Source organism: Panthera leo, chromosome B2 (assembly GCF_018350215.1).
Source record: "Panthera leo isolate Ple1 chromosome B2, P.leo_Ple1_pat1.1, whole genome shotgun sequence".
NCBI lineage: Eukaryota > Metazoa > Chordata > Mammalia > Carnivora > Felidae > Panthera > Panthera leo.
The window spans coordinates 34462938-34482978 of record NC_056683.1 but is presented as its reverse complement, the minus strand read 5'-3'; the positions used below and the strand labels follow the sequence as shown (position 1 = coordinate 34482978).

At 42.0% G+C, this 20041-nt stretch overlaps 1 protein-coding gene across 6 annotated transcripts in view; it reads right to left on the bottom strand.

Moving 5' to 3' along the window:
- Positions 1–296: 296 nt before the first annotated feature.
- The window catches only part of MAPK14 (mitogen-activated protein kinase 14), a 74686-nt gene continuing 54941 nt past the window's right edge, over positions 297–20041 (bottom strand). The window contains exons 9-12 of one of the 6 annotated variants that reach the window (XM_042938561.1): positions 8973–9052; positions 6547–6625; positions 3553–3726; positions 297–2729 (exon numbers count right to left, since the gene is read on the bottom strand). In XM_042938561.1, coding sequence (XP_042794495.1) covers positions 2662–2729; positions 3553–3726; positions 6547–6625; positions 8973–9052 — 401 coding nt within the window. In that variant the 3' untranslated portion in view covers positions 297–2661. Of the gene's footprint in view, positions 2730–3552; positions 3727–6546; positions 6626–8972; positions 9053–9441; positions 10036–12123; positions 12265–13097; positions 13178–20041 lie in introns of those variants that run through there. The other 5 variants (XM_042938560.1, XR_006202564.1, XR_006202563.1 and 2 more) reach the window with 5 other exon arrangements.

Here is a 20041-nt window from a genome sequence, read left to right as displayed (position 1 = left end):
ACTTTGCGGACCCCTGTCCTGGGCTACTCTGACACCCAAGCGTAGTAATACAGAGCCTGCTGTGTTATACCTTATTTGCGATTTGCTCTATCCGTCCCATCAGTGACTCAGATCTGCTTCACCATAAAGTGGACAACTAAGGACCTCTGTAAGTGTTTTCTAAATTTCAGGAGTAATATTAAGATCTATCAGAAACGTACGCCAGGCCACAATGGAAAGAACATCGATATGATGCCATATTGTGCACTAAATAAAATGCAATCAACATAAAAATATAAGAAACTTGAGAAACTCACTAAATTTGAAAAATAGGCTTTATTTTAACCAGTGGTATTGTATGACATCCTATACGGCATAACTGATTACAGCCAAGTTCATGAATACAAATACAATAGCAGTTTCCCTCATTCTCTCTTTTGCTTTCTGTTCAGAGAAATCAGGAGATGGGGGAGCCTGATGCTCAGAAACCAACGAGCTGTTCCATAGGCTCCAGCCGAGTCCAGGCTCCCGGAGCATATTCAGACTCCTAACACATACACAATCACATGTGCAAAGACCTTTATGAAAAATACTCAGAGCAGTATTTCTTCAGGAAATCACACTAGCATTTACAATCAGACACGGCCGATAAAATTCACCTTGCTGTGGATTGTGAGGATTTGAACTGCACATAAAGGAGATGAGGCCTCTGCGTCCATTTTTCTTTAAAGAGGGGGAGAATCTCAGGTGAGGTGCGGTCACCATCAGCCTGCCTCCTTCCTTCTCGCTCCACAGCTGACTCAGGGGAGCTCCCCGTCCCTCCGGAGGGCATGCACCACGGCACTGTGATACAGAAATGGATACACCTTGTCCCAAATACAAGATTTTGTCGCGCCACCAACAGTGGAAGCGGCTTTACGCTTTCTTATTTCACAAAAGGTTTAAATACGTGGGCCCTTAGGGGGCACGAGATGCCTGAAATTCAGAAAATTAAGGAAGCAACTCTTCTCTACCCCTGAGGATATTTCATCTTTATGAAGTTGAAAATACAAAATATTAGAATAATTTGCCCTTTCTCCCCATCAAATGGAATCACATTCTCAAAGGATTCCTGCAATATACAAAATTCTGAAACAAAATTTTTTTCTCCCCAAACCAAGACCAAGATTTCAATGTTAAGCTGCCAAGAAGACCCTCTCCCAAAGACGGGTGGAAAAGACACCTCGTTACTTCTCTAATAACCACGTTTAGACAAAGATAGCAAAAGGAGTTTCTGGCCTCATGAGTTTTTATTTTTCACTTTGATTTTCAGCATTTCTTAGCATTGGCTATTGGGAGTGAAGAGAACAATTTGTTTTTCAAAGTCTGAGATATTCCCGGGAAGAGCCCTGATCTTTCCCGTGACGGTTCCCTATAAATAGTTTGTCAAAAACCAGACGGCAAGAGTGAAAATGCTATCCACCCATCTGTTCCATTTCTTCATAGTTTTCACATCAAAAGCACCTAGAGTATCAATTGTGTTCAACACAAAATAGCACTGGGACTGGAGAGAGGATGTCACCTGCCCGTGGCATCGGCCGAGGTGATGTGGGCTCTGAACTACCCAAGAAGTCTTCACCGGCAAACCTGCCAGGCACCAGGGCCTCCCGAAGAGAACAGACAAGCAGCTGTGCATGCTCAACTAGCAAGACGTGCAAAACACATCATCACTCTGCTGGGAATAAAGAGCACACAGGAAGTACACTGACAGCAAGAACCGGCTTCTGCCTGCTGGGGCCGATATGCGTGAGACCTCGGCACTGAAGGTCGGGGGCGAGCAGAGAGAGGGCAACACCTGGGGGGCGAGGGGGAGAGAAGCACACACACGCATGCTCGCACATGCACACACGATGCCTCCAGGGGCTCCCTGGTTACTTTGGGTTCACGAGTGGCCGTCCAACAACCTGACTACTTGCCTGGCTCAGAACGTTCATCTGCCGCGCTCTCGAACTGCCTACACTTTCTTCTCTCCTTTTAAGGCACAAGCATATTTACAGTTTCAGACATACCTGCTGAGTTCTGAGACTCATACTAAGCAAAGTCAATCACAGACTAGTGCACAGAAGCCAGTTGGTCCTTTTCGGCTGCGTGTGTCGCTGAGGGACGGCTTCTGAAGCAGCCAGAAAGTGTGAGCCCCTTCTCTGTGCCACTGTGGGATACAGGCGCGTCTACCCCCCACTGCAAGGCGGGGCCACAGGAGAGGCCAAAATGGCAAAAGCATGGCTGGGATCTGGGACGTTTAATATTTTTTACTTTGCATTTGACAAACCCTAACCAGAGGGCAGCTCTCGCCTGCCTGAGCTGACTCTCACAAAGAGCAAGCAGTGGCTGCCACAGAGCTTCTGGAACCCCACGTGAAGTCACTGTGATCATAGTTTGCTCATATTCTTACCCCCCACCCCCCACAGAGACGGACACACACATGCACACGCACAGGAGCGCACACATACACACACACGCACACACACGCACGCGCACACACACACACACACACACACACACACACACACGCACGCACACACACCCCTTCCACCATGGAGGAAATCTTTGCAACAAGAGGCACTTGAATGATATTTGGAGAGTTCCCATGAAAAGGCCTTCCCCTCACAGTGAAGTGGGATCAACAAAACAGAAACCAGGTGCTCAGGATTCCATCTCTTCTTGGTCAAGGGGTGGGGGCACAAAGCTGATGACTTCATCGTAGGTCAGGCCTGGAAATTGGGAAGGAAAAGTAGGATGTGAGGGTTTAGACGATTCTCTTCGCTGGCAAGCACTCGAAGCTTCTAAGCTCGAGATCCTTCCTCCCCGTGCAGGCTAATGGTTTGATGGGCAACTTCAAAGAACCGCCTCATTGCTTATGTGCCTATCCTAATGGAACGTGTGATTACACGGCAGTTCAGTGATACACGTGAAAGAACCATTTTTACTTATTTGTTTTATTCCTCAGTGTCTCCTCTTTAAAGTTCTCTGGAGCAGGTGCTCAGGAATAACAGAGCACTCCTGCAAGCTACAGCAACAGGTAATTTTGGCTTGGGGATTTAACTGGAGTTCTGAATGTGTGTTTTATGGAAAGAATTTGAGATTGGACATAGAGGAGACATAGGCTCCATTTCTGGCTGTGTCCCTAACTAGGTCTAAGGTAACAGACAAGATAAAAACTCTCCATCAATTGTAAAACTATAATTCTATAGTTCTATCAACTGCAAAACTATAAAAATACCTTATTCCCTACTTAGAGAGATATTGTAAATGCAGATTCTGAGAACCTCAAAGCTCTATACAGATGTGAGGGGCTGTGTGCAAAATCAGACCAGACAGAAGCACCTCAAAGGTCCAGAGAGTATCATCTACAACAGACAGTTGCCATCAGGGAAACATATTCGTTCTGCATCAAAGACACTAGTGACAAGTTTTAACAAGTCGGTTATAACCAGAAATTCTATTTTCCCACAGCTTTTGGTTAGTGGCTCACCTAAGAAAGATTTTTAAATCTAAGTCCTCACACTAGATGTTAATCCTGCTCTTATGACTTACTCTTCCATTCATCTATAAGGAGGTCCCTGCTTTCAAAGGACTGATCATAAGGATCGGCCACTGGTTCATCATCAGGATCATGGTACTGGGCAAAGTAGGCGTGTGCAAGTGCTTGGGCCGCTGTGATTCTCTTGTCTGAGTCCAGTACAAGCATCTTCTCCAGCAAGTCCACCGCTATCAGTACCATGGATTGGAAGGAAAAAAAAGAGTTTTTAACATGACAGCAAAAAATTATGCTTCATTAAGCAAACACACAATTTTGACTCTTCATAATAAAAAGAATTCTCCTCCCAAATGTCTGCTCTAGGATACATTATCCCTCTTCTTCTTGTGTGTGTGTGTGTGTGTGTGTGTGTGTGTGTGTGTTGTATCGTGCTTTTTAAGAATACATTACTAAAGAGCAATTTTTAAAAATAACTGAGATTCTGTTTGAACAAGCTTTTGTGGGACGCCAATGTCAAACTGCTACCACTGTAGTCAAACTGTGTCAAAATGAAAGCCTATAACCAAAGTAATCAGGAAAAGGTAAGCAGCCTGATTTTTGTTTTTTTATTTTTTTGTCTGCTTGCACTGTTTATTTACTGACATAAGGCAATGAGTATCCATTAAACAGATCTTCAAACAATGAACAAATTGAGGGTTTTACATGGGTGTGTGGGCGAGACACGGTATTTGGATAAAGGAAATAAAATTTTCACTATGAAAAATTTCAGTGTACAAAACAATAGTACAGTGAATACTCATGTGCCCACCACCACCCATATCCAACAATTAAGATAATCTAGGGGCGCCTGGGTGACTCAGTCGGTTAAGCATCCGACTTCAGCTCAGATCATAATCTTGCAGTCTGTGAGTTCGAGCCCCGCATTAGGCTCGGTGCTGACAGCTTAGAGCCTGGAGCCTGCTTTGGATTCTGTGTCTCCCTCTCACTCTGCCCCTCCCCTGTTCAAGCTGTCTTTCTCTCTCTCAAAAATAAACATTTTAAAAAGTTTTAAAAAAAAACAAGAAAACATTATCTATCTATTTAGCTGTGTTTTCTGCTGGACCATTTTAAAATAAAATGATAGGCATGGTACTTTACCCCTAAATATTTCAGCATAAAGACATCTTTCTATATAGTCACAAAACGATCATATCTGACAAACAGATAATTCTCAAATATCATCTAAAATCCAGCTTATGTTAACATTTCTCCAATTATCCTAAAGTTGTCTTTTATACCTAGTTTGTTCAAACCAAGATCCAGTTAAGGGTCACGCACTGCATTTGACTGGGTTTCCTGGGGTGAAAAGTACCAGGTCCTAATAACCGATACCTTGATGAGGAGTAAGGTTGGGGTAAGAAAAAGATTCCTCTAAGATCTTGACAGATACAAATATACACACCACATCAAAGGGCAATTTAAGTTTTAATTCATGTTTTGAGAATGCCAGTTAAACATGATGTCAGTGACTGACAAAATACAGCTGTCACTATTTACATCGTTGGTGTACTCCTGCTCAGTTAATATGCTGGGCACAAGTTCATGGTCAGTAACAACATGTTCTGTCTGCAAGAAGAAACTCTTTGTATGACATCACTGTTTGGCAGTGAGCTACGAGGCATGTTTAAATCCTGACAAGTGCAGTGCTGAACACCAGATGGCCCAGAGCCTCCATTCAACTCATCTGCAGTCTGTATTGCTAGGTGGTATCCAGTTCTTTTGAGAATATTTAAATTCATGATTCCAGAGAAGGATGGATGTGACCTAAATAAACTGCCGGGACACACGCATACCTCCCCCCTTCTCTAGAAAAGTGAGTTAACAAGTCTCTTTGAGTTGGCTAAGAGGAAGTCAAACAGTGAGCACTGCCAGGTCTGAAACATGAACTGATAGGATGAAAATACATTCAGAACAGAATGACAGACAAGAAAGCTACCAGCATACAACATGATTTCCCAACATCCTAGCGTATTTACGACTCAAAGAGAGCTTCTCACAGATCCTTGAACTGGATACTACAGCTCAAATAAATCATACAAAGCCAACGGGAGCGTACCAGGGCAGATGCAAAGCTCAACCGACCGCACAGAATTCTGTATACCCCTGATGAGTCTGTGGACTCATTTTTGGATGTGAGAGTGGCCCAGCTGAGGTCTGGCACACTTACGATCTCCAAGGCTGACACAGGCTCACCCAGTACTGCCCAACTTTTCAAAAAAGGTGAGCATCTCTGCTATTGTAAGAATTATCACAGTAACACTGAAATCACTCTCAACAATCACTATGGAAGAAGTACTTAAAACGGTAAAGCCACTCAGCCTTCACTACAACCTGAAGAGGGAGTCGTGATTATCAGCCCTCGGAGGATAAAACTAAATGGGAAGCGCAGCTGCTGGGACCCATAAGGAGAGGGAGGACCCACTGAGAGATTTCAAAACATCCCACAATCTTGCACATATAACATGTGACATATAACACACACAACACAATCTTCAGAAAAGAGAGAAGGTTGATTATACTATTATCATAGCATTGCCCCCTCCCTGTCATAGGAAGGCCCTGATCTGATCTTTCTGTGTCTGCCGTTAAAAATCACTGTCCACTGCACAGTCCTTGAATCAGGGAATTAGAGGCTCAGGCAATGACACTTTTAGGGGCCAACCAAAGCATCTATTAGCCCTAGCTTTAAGGAATAAAGCAACTCCCCCTTTTTTTTTTTTTAATGTTTTATTTATTTTTGAGAGAGTGTGCACACACAAGTAGGGGAGGGGCAGAGAGGGAGACAGATGATCCAAAGCACGCTCTACACTGTCAGCCCAGAGCCCGATGTGGGGCTTGAATTCACAAACCGTGAGATCATGACTTGAGCTGAAGTCGGACGCTTAACTGATGGAGCCACCCAGGTGCCCCAGTGGTACCCTATTTAATCAAAAGGAAAAACTCTTCTTCAGATCCCCAATTTATGTCATAAACAAGTCAATATCCTTGAGATGAGGATACGATCAACTTACCCAAGGGATTGGCACCAATAAATACATTTGCAAAGTTCATTTTCGGCATCTGGGTCAAGGACTGAATGTAGTTTCTTGCCTGTAAAAATAAAAGGTTTTCAAAATGGCTTTGTTCAATAATGTTACTGCTCCCAGAGTCTCAGTCCTGCCAAGGAACAAGTGTTAACTAACAAAATCTGCTAGCTTCAGTGTTTATGACTGTCTTTGACATTCAGTTAAAGACTTCTCTTTTACTGCCTTATGTATGATCATCACCTTTGTTTATGCTGGTTATCTCTCACAGTTACATTTCAAGTGAATGAGAATGCTAACCAATTAAGTTCCCTTTTAATAGCTTTCTGATCAAAGGATCAGAAGTTTAAAAAAAAAAAAAAAAGAGGCCAGGAGATCTAAGAAGTTCCCCTTTCTGAAACAGCCTTCTTAGAAAGCTAAAATTAGCACAGGGATTGGTACTCCTAAGGAAAGTCTGGGACTAGCAGTCTTCTGATGGTGCTGATCTCAGTAGGTACTCTTGGTACATAAAAAGGATATTCATGTTAAACCTTGCTAACAAAGTAATCTTGGTAACAAGAAAGTAAATATAAGCCTAGTAGATTATTCTAAGAGTCTTGAACACATTTAAAAAATACTCATTATTAAGAGTAACAAACAATAGTGGGCTATAAGTTACACGGCTTGTGTGGAAATCTTTCCCCTACCACTTAGAAGGTACATCTTTTGGGGCTAGTCCTCAGCTAACACATCAGTGACCTCATCTGCAAAATATTAGTATTAGATATTAGTATTTGGCTTGCCTGTAACATACAGTCACTGTGATACTCAAGTACGATAAAAGTTTATGAAAGAGCTTCAAACTAAAATTCTGCCACAAACATTTATATTACCAATATAGTTGTTATTAGTTTGGTGCCTACGGTGGAAGGGCTTGAGTTTGTATCTTGAGTTTATCACTTTGGGTAAGTCACTTACTCTCTTTAAGTCTTGAGTTCCTCTTCTGTAAAATGAGATTAACAATGCTGACCTCACCAGGCTGCAGTGAGGATTAGAGATAATAAGCCAGCACTTCCTCAGCACAGTGCTTGGTTCAGAGTGATGGCTCAATAGGCATTAACTGCCAACACTGTTGCCTTTAGAAAGTTTGCTCTCATTCACTAAGGGTGTTTCAACTTCACAAGTTCTGAATTTCACCCGAAGGAACTTAAGGCACCAAATATTATTCAGGACTGAGAGCTCTACCAAGGCAAACCAAAAACTGGTCTTGAGAATAATCATATAAATACAAATGTAACTCATAAATGTGTACTTCAGACAGTAGGTATTAAACTATGTCTATGGACATCCCTGTTTCAAAAAGTAAACCCCACTCACTATCAGTCCATCTGAGATAAAATTTCTTTTATCTTAACCACTTCCTTAAAATTCCTGTTTTAACAAGGCTCAACACTAAACGTATGTGTGCACGCCGTATGTGTGTAAAAATGTACACGCACACACGACCTTAGAAAAAGTTCTGGTTGCTAGGGTAACTTCACCTTCTTAGTCATTGTATGTGGCGCAAGTAGAAGTCCGCTTTGAAAAGCCGTTGGGTCCGATTTGAAAAGAACTCGACTGTCCACATGGCTGTAATCCCTTCCTACTTGAGCGTAAAGATGAAAGGATGAAGGGAAAACAGAGGTAAGAGAGACCTGTCTGTCTCATGCAGGGAACAGTCATCCCTCTAATAAGATTTTTTAAAAAAAGGTAAATTTCAAGACTGAAATATAGCTGAAATAGAAACAAAGCTGCTGGGAAGGGCCTCTGGATGCCAGCCTGGCTCCCAAAAGCATTAAAGGCGCCTTAGAAAGAAGTGCCCCAATCACCTCTGATAAGAAAGCTAGCATTAGATTAAGTAGTAAGAACTGGTCAAGAAGACACCTTATCCTGTATCAGTGTTCATATTTATTCCATATTATTTACATATTTTCTTTTAAATACAGTACTTATTAGTGTTGGATATTTTATTGATTTTTTGTATTTTAAAGGAAGAATACTCTTTTGCTCATTATAAAAAATTGACGAATAGCCCATCCTAATGGTCCTCAGTTAAATACACTTCCAGCCTAAAGCCATCAGATGGTAACATACCCTAACTAGGAACACACAACAGTCTCTTAAGCACTGAATTCATAAAACCCAAATATAGAAGTAATATCATTTTCTATTTACAAGCCTGTAAATTATATTCTCAATCCATAGGATTGGATGACATTTTATCCCAAATGTCAACATCTTGCAACAGCACACAGGCAGTCATCAGTAGCCATCCTCAGATGAGGCACATGCAAAAGCACTCAGTGACATTAAAAACTGTGTTGATTATACAGTGGCAATAAAATGAAATGTGGCCTTCTGAATTGGATATCCCTATACAGTCTGTTTGTTCTCACCTCATGGCTTGGCATCCTGTTAATGAGATAAGCAGGGGGGGTCCCCGTCAGACGCATAATCTGCTGAAGCTGGTTAATATCTTAGATGCCTAGTCAAGGGCATTGTTAAACATACAGTGCAAAAAAATAACTTTCAACTCAAGTTTTTAAGAAGGCCAAAAAAGCCACCCCAAAACAAAGGAAAAACCCACCCACTCATTCCCCCCACCCCCCACCCCAGGCCAGAGCCCAAGGCTGTATGTTAAGGCACACTTCTATGAATGGCATGAGAGTTATTAGGCATGCAGCCAGTGACTGGCCATGCAGATAAGAAAAATTGCTTTTCTTTCATTTTAGCATCATCTTTAACATGAAATATTTTAGGCTCCCTGGAAAGAGACTGCCCTGTGATCCAGGATGCCAGCCAGAGAACTGTTTTCAACAGGATGGCCCAAACCTGTTTGCTTGGGGATGGGGGGCTGGGGGGGGGGGGGCGGGGGGGAGGTAAATGGAGAGGATTCAGAAAATTTTGATTTGGCTCTGGACAAAATAAAACTTTCAATATATCCATTCAAGGAAGAGGTTAAATTTTTGTGGCACAGGTTCTGGTGACTCTCCAAGGCACCACCCCTCCAAACGCAAGACATGGCCGGGTGTGTGAGCTGATAAGCAATGCCAAGTTTCAAAGACATTAGTCGTGGTACATTTATAACATGCCACAAACACACAGTTTGTGTGTTATCACAAACACACAAACACACAGGAAGAAACAGGAGACACGGGGGAAAGTTAGAAGCCAACGGCAAGGACGGAACAGAAGTCACAGGCCACTGATGGTGTTCTAGCAAGCCTCAGTGATTTCCTCCACAAGTCTCTAACAGGTGGACAGGCTGACTCCACTTCATAAACAGCCGGGAGGGAGCCTACAAAACAGTCTGCCGGGACCGAACCATGAGGTCTTCTGTAGGTACGCGCGCGTATGTAAGCGGCACTCCAAGCTTTCCTCTTCGTGCTGTCCCATCAGCTTTAACACAATTCCCCCGCCTCCAAAGTGCTGTAAGAACTGCCAGTTTATCATGTGTTCCTATTAAAGGAGAAGTGATGGGATTTGGAAAATCAACACAATTCAATAAAAATGGTCTTGTATTCCCTTTCTTCTTAAACCTTTCGTTCCCCGCTGCGGCTGGCGTGGCATCTTCAGTGAGCACCCTGGTCAAGTAATTACACTTCCTTGGGGCTCCCTTCAGTAAGTTTTCACCTTAACTCATCCTCAGAGCTCCAGTGCCCTAGGGGTCGGATGACGTGTGTAAGGCTGGCCATCAGGAGAGGGCTGGGGCCACACGCTCCACCCCGCCTGTCACATTCTGTTTCACACCGGCCCAAAGACAGGCCAGCAGATTCAAAAGGTGGCATGAAGTCGTTTTAACTTTCTCTCAACAAAGTTTAGATTTACCTTTAAGCAAGTTACATAACGAACGTTACTTTGCATGCCAAGAAATGTAACCACAGGGGGCCCGCTAAGTAAACCCCCCCCGCCCCCCCCCCCCCCCCCCCCCCCCCCCCCCGCAGTAGTGGAACACCAGTTGGGTTTTAAAATCTTAAAATTCTGCCACCTCTCTTGTCTTTCTTGTGAACAATACTTGGCCTGTGCATTTTCTGTCTTTGTTTCCTTTAGTCAACTAGGTTCTTATACCCCCTTCCTGTCAGGAGGTTAGGAAGAATAGATTTCTAGAGAAAAATGTGAGTCGGTGAAAGGGCTTTTGCTTTTTTAGTATGATTTTTTTTTTTTTTTTTTGTTCTTTCACTGATTACTATAGGTGTTGGGTCACTAACCAAAAAACTCTCTCCTCAGCCATCCACCATGACCCATTTTATCCCCTTTTCTCCCAGCACATCCCACCTTGTTCTCAATCAGCCCACCCGTTATTGCATTTTCTTACAATGTCTTCTTATTTATTGATTGAATTTCTACATCAGTGATGGCATCACTACCTCACTATTCTTCACGAGTGATGAAAATAGCTATTGGCTTTCTTTTTTTATTACATTCCTTCACTAATGAATTTTTCTTTTTATTTCTAATACCTTTACACAGGTTTCCTCACCTGGCTTTGTTATTTACACAGCATGTATCCTACACATCATGTGCTTTTAAAATAAACTGGTACTTGGGGAGTATCACTGACATCAAATTAATCTTGTTTACCCTTTTGAAAGTTTAAAACCCCTTTTATCTACTCGCCATAACCATGTAGGAAAAAAAAAAAACACAAAACTTTCTTATTCCTGTACTCGATACAATATTATTTGAGTGCGTTCTATATTCTGGTACTCCATTTTGTTATGCCCAACTCTAGAGCTATTTAAATGTATAATATATCCTATTTCACCGAAGATAAAGGTGATCTCATTATTAGTTTGGGCACTTGATGTTGTTTCTTTCTTAACAATAAATGATGGATTAATAATAGGTAAATACTGTATCACCCATGCTTTTTCTTTCAGAAATTCTTATGACTAACAGCACACACCTATAAGGCAGATGGTTGGGGTGGGAGACACGACTAAGCAGGAGCTGCTAACAGCCTTTCCCAGACAGGGAATGAATTTACTATCTTAGTCTCATTAGTACTATCAGTAAACAAAGTGAACTTCCTCCCAACCCCGCTCCCTTGCCCCCGTGTTTTCTCTATTACCGGTTTTTCTCAGCAAATGCATTTAAAACAATAAAGCACCATCCTCACTACGCAGCATCTCGTATCTTCTTTGATTCATTCTATCCAGCTTCTGCACTTCATAAAGCAAAAGAAAACACTCCTTTGGGTTAACACTGTGGTCAGTAACTCTGACAATGACTTTCAAAATAGTGTGCAATCGCATGAGATTCAAGTTTAGAGATCATGTTATCAGAACATCTGATATCTATGCTCAGCTCTGCCAAGTGACTCAGTGCATGACTCAGGCAAGTCACAGCTTTTCTGTGCTTTTCCTTCTTCTTCTTAAATAAATAAATGAAACAAAATAATAGAGCCAGCACAGTCTCTTACATCCCTCAGAGTAGAAATTGATAAATACACTGGACTTTGTGCTCTTTTAAAGGAATGTACCGGAAACATACCAGATGACAATATTCTTTATTTTGTAAGGGAGACGATGAACCATTCAAACTCACCTGCTCAAGCCTGCCTCCAGCTACCCAGCAGTCCTTCCAATTGGGCAAAGGGACCCCGTTAGTCAGAATGCTGGGACGAGAATTCAGGAAGGCACGACTGGAGCTTGGCTCCACAGCTCTTTTTCCCTTTTAGTCAACTGCCTGGCGGCAGACAGAGGAGAAAAGGGAGAAAGGCTGAGCTTTCATGATCTCTCTCTTATCTCTGGCCCCAGAAAATGACCAACAGCAGGAAATCGGAGCCAAAGCAAGCCAGAGTCACATTCCCACGGCTTCTCTCTAAACCCCTGCTTAGAGGCAGGAAAGCATTAGCTCTAAAGCTTTTTCTCAGGTTATTTGACTTGTAATTACAAAGGCAGGCTGTGGGAGGAAGGATTTACAAGCCAACTCCAGTGGATGTGAGGTACTAGGACTGGTCTGGAGACAGGGTGGAGAGATGGCCCTGCTGAGAATAGACAACTTATACAAGATGCAGAGTTGTCGATTCTAAAACAATAAAAAGCAGGAACTTCTGGAAAAGGGCAGTAGCGTGCACCCAATGCACACTTCATCCTTGTGGTGATGAAGCTAGACTAGTACATGGTGAAGCTCATGCTCTGAGAGCAAGCACTAACCAGAATATAAAAAGAGCTCAGGTATATGTGACACTGCCGAGGAAAATGATGTCAGGGCTTGGTAACAGAGACCAATTTTCCATTGATCTCTTGGAATGAGTTAGAATCTCAAATCATTTACTGGGACACGACTGCTCAATACCAGCTCTCATGATCTACGTATGTACTCCAATAGAGAACGAAACACATGCACGTGAGCAAATGTGTACACACACACACATACACACACACTTATACTTCATCCTGGAAGTCAGCACAAAAGGGCACACGTGCTTACAAACATACCCAGGTCAAAGTACAGATTGAGGGAAGCGGCAGAGGCTCCCAACAGGGCAGATAATTACAATCAAAGCATCAACTCACAGACTCTGAGGAGATTTTCTTCAAAAGATCAGCCCCTGGGGTTCCAACGAGTCTTAAAATGAGCTTCAACTGATCAATATCTAATGGTGGACTATAAAGGAAAATGTTGGGACAAAATAAAAATAAAAAACACAAACGACAACAAAACAAACAAACAAAATACCCCAATAACAAAAAGTGAAAACCCCCAGCCAAGCCAAAATGGTGAATTAACCTAGATCAGGGCTTCCATGGATGGTCACTTCAAGTAGAACATGTTCCTCCTGTGCAAAGACTCAAAATACTACCACTCACACCCCCAATTTATATTCATTCTGGGCATCTGTCAACATTACCCATCAGTAAAGCGAAGTGACTTTAGCTGGGTCAAAGACAGCAGGTGACAGCACAAAAGCTTCACTCAGTCCACACCTAACCTCTTTACCTTCCACCAAAGCGTGAGAAGCCAGTTGAGCAGAAAGCACTGGTAAGCAGAGTGCTACACGAACAGAAAGAGCAGCAGAGCATAGGAGCTAGGGCTGGCCAAGCTCCCCTGGGAATACTCCCCCGAAAGGCTTGACCCAAGGAGCTTGTAATAGGACAGGAGCCTGCCACTACCCCAGGGCCTAACACCACTTGAGCGTGCCCTCTGGGAAACCTGTCCCTCTGCAATGGCTAGAGCAGGCAGAGAGGAGCTGTGAGTGATAGTCGGCCAGCAGAGGGCCCCACTCCCCCACTGCATCCGCGTGTTCTTCAGGAGCGCCATCATGAAGCAGAACAGGAGAGTTTTCCATCTCACAAGCGCAGTGACAAACCTCACACATCCCAGAGGCTCTACACAATAGACTACAACGTCCAAACCCTTATTCGGGTAGCCAACTATTCCGCGTATGTGCATATATTAACCAGAAGACAGAAACTGTTCGTTTGTTCTTATTGCCTTTAGTCTTGCCCAAAAAGGAAGTTAAAAGGGGAGAGAAAAAAGTTATATAAAGTAAGCTTTTAATATTCTCTATGAAAGTGTGAGAGTTTATCCACGTCTCTACTGACATTCGGGGAAAAGGAGGGGAGGATGACTGTCTTCTGGTGCCTATCACACATCCTGTCAGGTTGTTGGCATATTAGATCCTTCTCAACCTCAGGTCTCACTTCCTCAGAGAGGACTCCCCCCACACTCTAAATAAGAAAGCCCCTTCTTCCTTGTATTCTCTACCCCAGCACAATGCTTGCAAACATCAATCTATAATTACTTCGTTTGCTTTCTGTCACCTCTGCTGATCTGTATGTAGCTCCATGAGGGCACGGGCCACCCTGACTGCCGCCTATCCCCCGTGCTTAGCCTGCTATCTGCTACATGGTGGGCACTCGAAATATCTGAGGAGATCTTCTCCTCAGGAAGCAGGAAGGAAAGGAGGATGGAAGAAATATTTCTGTTTATGATTACACATATAAAGGTAATACGGTGTAACTTAAAATAATGGCTTCTGCAAACCACGGTTGCCTAAGTTACAGGAATTACTGACGCAATATCACTGGCATCTTGCCCTGTTCTTCCCCGTCCCCACCCCCACCCCCAGCTAAGAAATTGGCTTAAATGGAAGAACATTCTAGACAGGAGTCAGCAAACCCCAGCCTGCTGCCTGTTTTGAAAATAAAGTTTTATTGGAACACAGCCATGCCCATTCGTTTATGTACTGTCTGTAACTGCTTTCACCCTACACAGCAGAATTGAGTAGTTACAACAGAAACCAGATGGTCCCCAAACCCTAAGATATTTACTATCTGGCTCTTTTAAGAAAAGGTTTGCCAAACCTCAGCCTAGACCCAAACAATTTGTGTTCTGTAGAAAACAAGGTTAAATTAGAAACAAGTCCACTCACAGAAATCATTTCTAAATTAAATATAGTAGAGAACTTTGTCATCTGCAAATGGCAAAAATCAATGTGTTCTGGAGGTTAAAATTTCAATACTGACTCTTAGTTCAAAGTGCTGACAAGAAAAAAAAAACTAAAGCGTGCAATAATGGGGACAGAGAGGGGAGGATGGACGAATATGGTCTTGCTTTAAAACAATCAAATTAAGGGGCGCCTGGGTGGTTCAAGTCGGTTGAGCGTCCGATTTCCACTCAGGTCATGGTCTCACGGCTTGTGAGTTCGAGCCCCGTGTTGGGCTCTGTGCTGACAGCTCAGAGCCTGGAGCCTGCTTTAGATTCTGTGTCCCTCTCTTGTGCTGCTCCTCCCCCACTCATGCCCTGTCTCTCTCTCTCTCAAGAATGAATAGAAAAACATTAAAAAATAAATAAAATAATAAAATTAGCTATATGACAACAGAATTTAGTACAGGATCCCCTCTGCCCATTTTAATTGATTCAGTTTACAAGTATTAAGTCCCTTCACACTCTCCAGGAACAAATTTAACTGGGTAGCTCTCCCACAACACAAAGCATATCATATATGAAAACCAACTAGACTGCTTCAACTCTTAAACAGGTAGTTTTACAATATATGCATCAAAATTAATCTCGGGAAATAAAACTGTTGAGATTGGTACTCTTGTTTAAGAGACTTCTGACTACTGAAATGAGAGTCAAGTTTTACACTCCCTTCAGGGAAGCCAGAAGACTCTGGGCTGAGTTTCTTAACCGCCCTACCTTCACCTCATCATACCTGAAGAGTGTGGCACTCCCACCAGTCACAGAGGCTCACGACAGCAATGAGCTGGGGGCCCCGTGTCTCTGCCAGTATAAAACAATCACACGTCTGAAGAATAAAGCCCGAATTCCTAGCCCCTCATGGCCCTCCCTGACTTGGCATCAAGCTTCTTTTCTGACTGCCTCAGACGGTTTGCTTCAACGCACACCAAATATTCTAGGCAATTCTAAGCTTCCACCTTCTTATTTATGCAAGTCATATGCAGGAATATCCTCCGTTCTCACCTCCTATCAAGTCTTTTCTTATTTATTCTACAAAGTCCTACTCAAACAAGAACTGTGCTGTGAAGTCTTCCTGGATATCTTAAGTTCGAATTACTTTACTTCTTCTCAATAACTTATTTGTACCTCTATTATAGCATTTTTATCACTCTGTCTTATTTTATAATGAGAGAGTAGACATTTGTTCTGGTAACTCCTATAACTCACTTTCCACTGAGTATGATCACTCTGGTTTGGGGGACAGGTACTATCTTATCCCCAGCACCTTCCACAGTGTAGTTTGATAAATATTGGTTGGCTTAAAAAGACTAGTCATAATATGCTTTCTAACTCAGCTCCAGCCCTCTACCTTGCCCTAAAAAACCTATAATGATCATACTCGATGGAAAGTCTAAATACAAAAAGTAGTCCAGAAAAGTTGCTTCACTTAATATCAGGCCTAACAAAGCCCTCAAACCTTCCAACTGAAGTGTCTACACCATAAAGAGTACGCAAGTATAATGCCATGAGTGTGTAAGGGCTATGAGCAAAGAGAGTTGCTACAGCATGATAGCCAATACTTGGGAGATTAGTAAGCACACAATGCAAAACAAGAATCTGCTTAGTAGCTAAAAGCACTTGTAAGAGGGAAGTCAAAGCATGCAGACCTCAGAAGAAATCACCATAGGTTCTCCAAGAGCTGGCAAATCCATTGAAATACAGGTCAGTCTTCCAATAGTACCAGCTACTGTAAGGCCACTACAATTTGTCCAGGCAGTTAAGGCCAGAAGGTGCTTCAAGCAGCTACATAAGCAGAGCAAAGCAAAATGTATCACATAATGACAATTAGTTATCTCCACAACAAGCCATCCTTCATAATTGGTTTAACCCTCTTTTTCCCCCCTAGATAGAAGAAATTTTTCCTGTTAGGTAAACATGTGTTTCAGTTATAATGATCAAATTGTCAAAATTCAAATCATAGATGTCTTGGTCCTTTCTAAAACAACCACTGAGGCCCAAGATTACTCTTTAGGTTCTCTGTAACAAAAGTAATAGGTAGAATGAATAGATGAGGAAATCAACCTAAGGTTAATGGGGTAATCAGAAGGAAAATAAAAAAACCAATATTCTATTCACCTCTAAGTGTTCTAGACAAAGCCAGAACATTAATGTCTGGAGGGTGGAAAACCTTCCTATGACAGACAGGATGGACTAGAAGAAGACTTAGGCCTACTTTCTTCTCTTCTTGGTTGTCAAAATAGTCATTTTCACTGTCACGCACACTAAAATTCTTAAGGTACTTTAGGTTTGTGGACACACGTGAAAATTCCAATCTTTTCTGGGAAAATATAATGTCAAGTTGGAGAAGAAAAGGCAAATAATGTAGTAAAATTTTTTTTCTTCTTCAGCATTTATTAGGACCTTGCTTTCAGTGTCTAAAGTGAAACTTTTTTTTTTTTTTAAGAGAGAGAGAGAGAGAGAGCGAGCGAGCACGTGATTTGGGGAGAAGGGAGAGGACGAGAGAGATAGAATCTTAACCAGGTTCCATGCTCAGCACAGAGCCGACACAGGGGCTCGATCCCACAACGCTGGGATCATGATCTGAGCCAAAATCGAGTCAGATGCTCAACCAACTAAGCTACCCAGGCACCCCATGAAACTGCTTTAAAATGAGAGAGAATAGGGGCACCTGGCTGGCTCAGTCAGTGGAGCATGCCGCCCTTGATCTCGGGCTTGTGAGTTTCAGCCCCACGCTGGGGGTAGAGATTATTTATTATTTTTTAATTAAAAAAATAGTAAAAAGAGAGAATATTTGAAACTAGTGACTGCAAGTGAGGGGTAGACGTGACAGCAAGGGGTACATCAGAAATTTTTTACTGGCGTGTTTTAGCCCATAATCTGGGAGCTGTGAACACAGGTGTTCATTATGTTATTCTTTGTTTTTTTTGTATTTCATAAAATCTTTGAAAAAAAAATCAAAAGAAATAAATAAAGTAGAATTAAGGAGCAAATTTAATACACTAAGGAAATTCATATGGAGTAAGGCAGCAGCTAATGGCAAGTAGATTATAACTCAACAGCCCCATTAGCCTCTGGTTAATATCTTAAAGGTACCCCTTCTATTAAGATGAAAGAAGGAGGGGCACCTGGGTGGCTCAGTCAGTTAAGCATTCGACTTCAACTCAGGTCATGATCTCACGGTTTGTGGGTTCGAGCCCTGCACCAGGCTCTGTGCTGACAGTGTGGAGCCTGGAGCCTGCTTCAGATTCTGTGTCTCCCTCTCTCTCTGCCCCTCCCCTGCTTACACTCTGTTTCTCTCTCTCAAAAATAAAAACACATTAAAAAAATTTTTTTAATGAAAGAAGGAAAAAAAGTTTTACACATGAAGGAAATTCATTTGATTACTTAGGAAAGGAAAATGACAGCAAACAAACACTGTGGTCTCCAGAAGAGGAAACAGTATTTGATGTGTAACAGGGCTCTGAAACTCATTTTCTCTCTTCCTTACACTACAGACTATTAAGTATTGGTAATACCATTTTCTAACTGGCCACTCTTCTCAAAACCAATGGCATTTGAAATAGGCTAGCACTATGCCTGAAGGGACATTCTGTATCCTCACTATCTTCTAATGTGAAGTTCACCAGCTGTGTCCACCTGATATACCTAGTTGACTGGACTTCTAAGGCAAGGCTTCATTCTTTAAAACAATAATCCTGTTTTTGAGCTAGATGGAAAAAGTGTTCTACAAAGTCATAAATGAGAATAGCTCCAAACCTAACAATATATACTTAGTTTTAAGACAAAAATTAGTATTTCTTACACCTTTAGGGGAACTCCAAGGATTATTAACAACCAGTACTAAAAGCATCTCTCAAGGAGGAGACTCATCACAAAAAATGAGAAAAAGGTAGAATACGAAGAAGACTTATAGAGATCTAAAACTGCGTTGTCCAATGCAATACCAGTAATCACATGAGATTAACTAAATTTCAATGTAATCTAAATAAAATCTAGTAAGATTTGAAATTCAGATTGAAGACTCATGAAACTATGAATCCAAAGGAACTTCTCTGAAGTGATACTTCCTTGACATGATAAAGAGCATTTATGAAAAATACACGGTTAAAATCACAGTCACCGGAGAAAGGCTGAAAAACTTCCCTCTAAGATAAGAACAAAACAAGGATGCTCACTTCACCACTGCTATTCAACATTATACTGGAAATCCTAGCCAGAGCAACTGGAAAGGAAGAATTGAAACCATCTCTATTTGCAGATGATAGGATCCTGTAGATAGAAAAACCAAAGAATCCGCAAGAAACCTACTAGAGCTAATGAACAAGTTGAGTAAAGACGCAGTGCACAAAGTCAACAAGAATCAGTTTTGTTTCTTCACACCAATAATAAACAACCTGAAAAAGAAATTAAGAAAGCAATTCCATTTCCAACAGCATCTAAAAGAATAAAACACCTAGGAATGAATTTAGCCATGAAGGTGAAAGATTTGTCCAATGAAAATGATAAATCGTTGCTGAAAGACATTAAGAACTGAAAAATGGAAAGACATCTCGTGTTCATGGATAGGAAGACTTAATATTGTTAAGATGTCAATATTATCCAAAGTGATCTAAAAATTCAATGCAATTGCTATCAAAATTCCAACAGCCTTCCAGGGTACCTAGGTGGCCCAGTTAAGCATCCAGCTCTGTTTTTTTATATTTTACTTATTTTTGAGAGAGAGAGAGAGAGAGACAGACAGACAGACAGGGAGCGAGCAGGGGAGGGGCAGAAAGAGGGAGACACAGAATCTGAAGCAGGCTCTAGGATCTGAGCTCCAAGCACACAGATATTCCTCCACAGAAGATATACAAATGGCCAATAAACACAGGAAAAGATGTTCAACATTACTGGTCATTAGGGAAATACAAATTAAAATCACAAACAGATCATGACTTAAGCCGAAGTCAGATGCTTAACCGATGCTACCCAGGTGCCTCATCCGACCTTGATTTTGGCTCAGGTCATATCACAGTTTGTAGGACTGATGGAG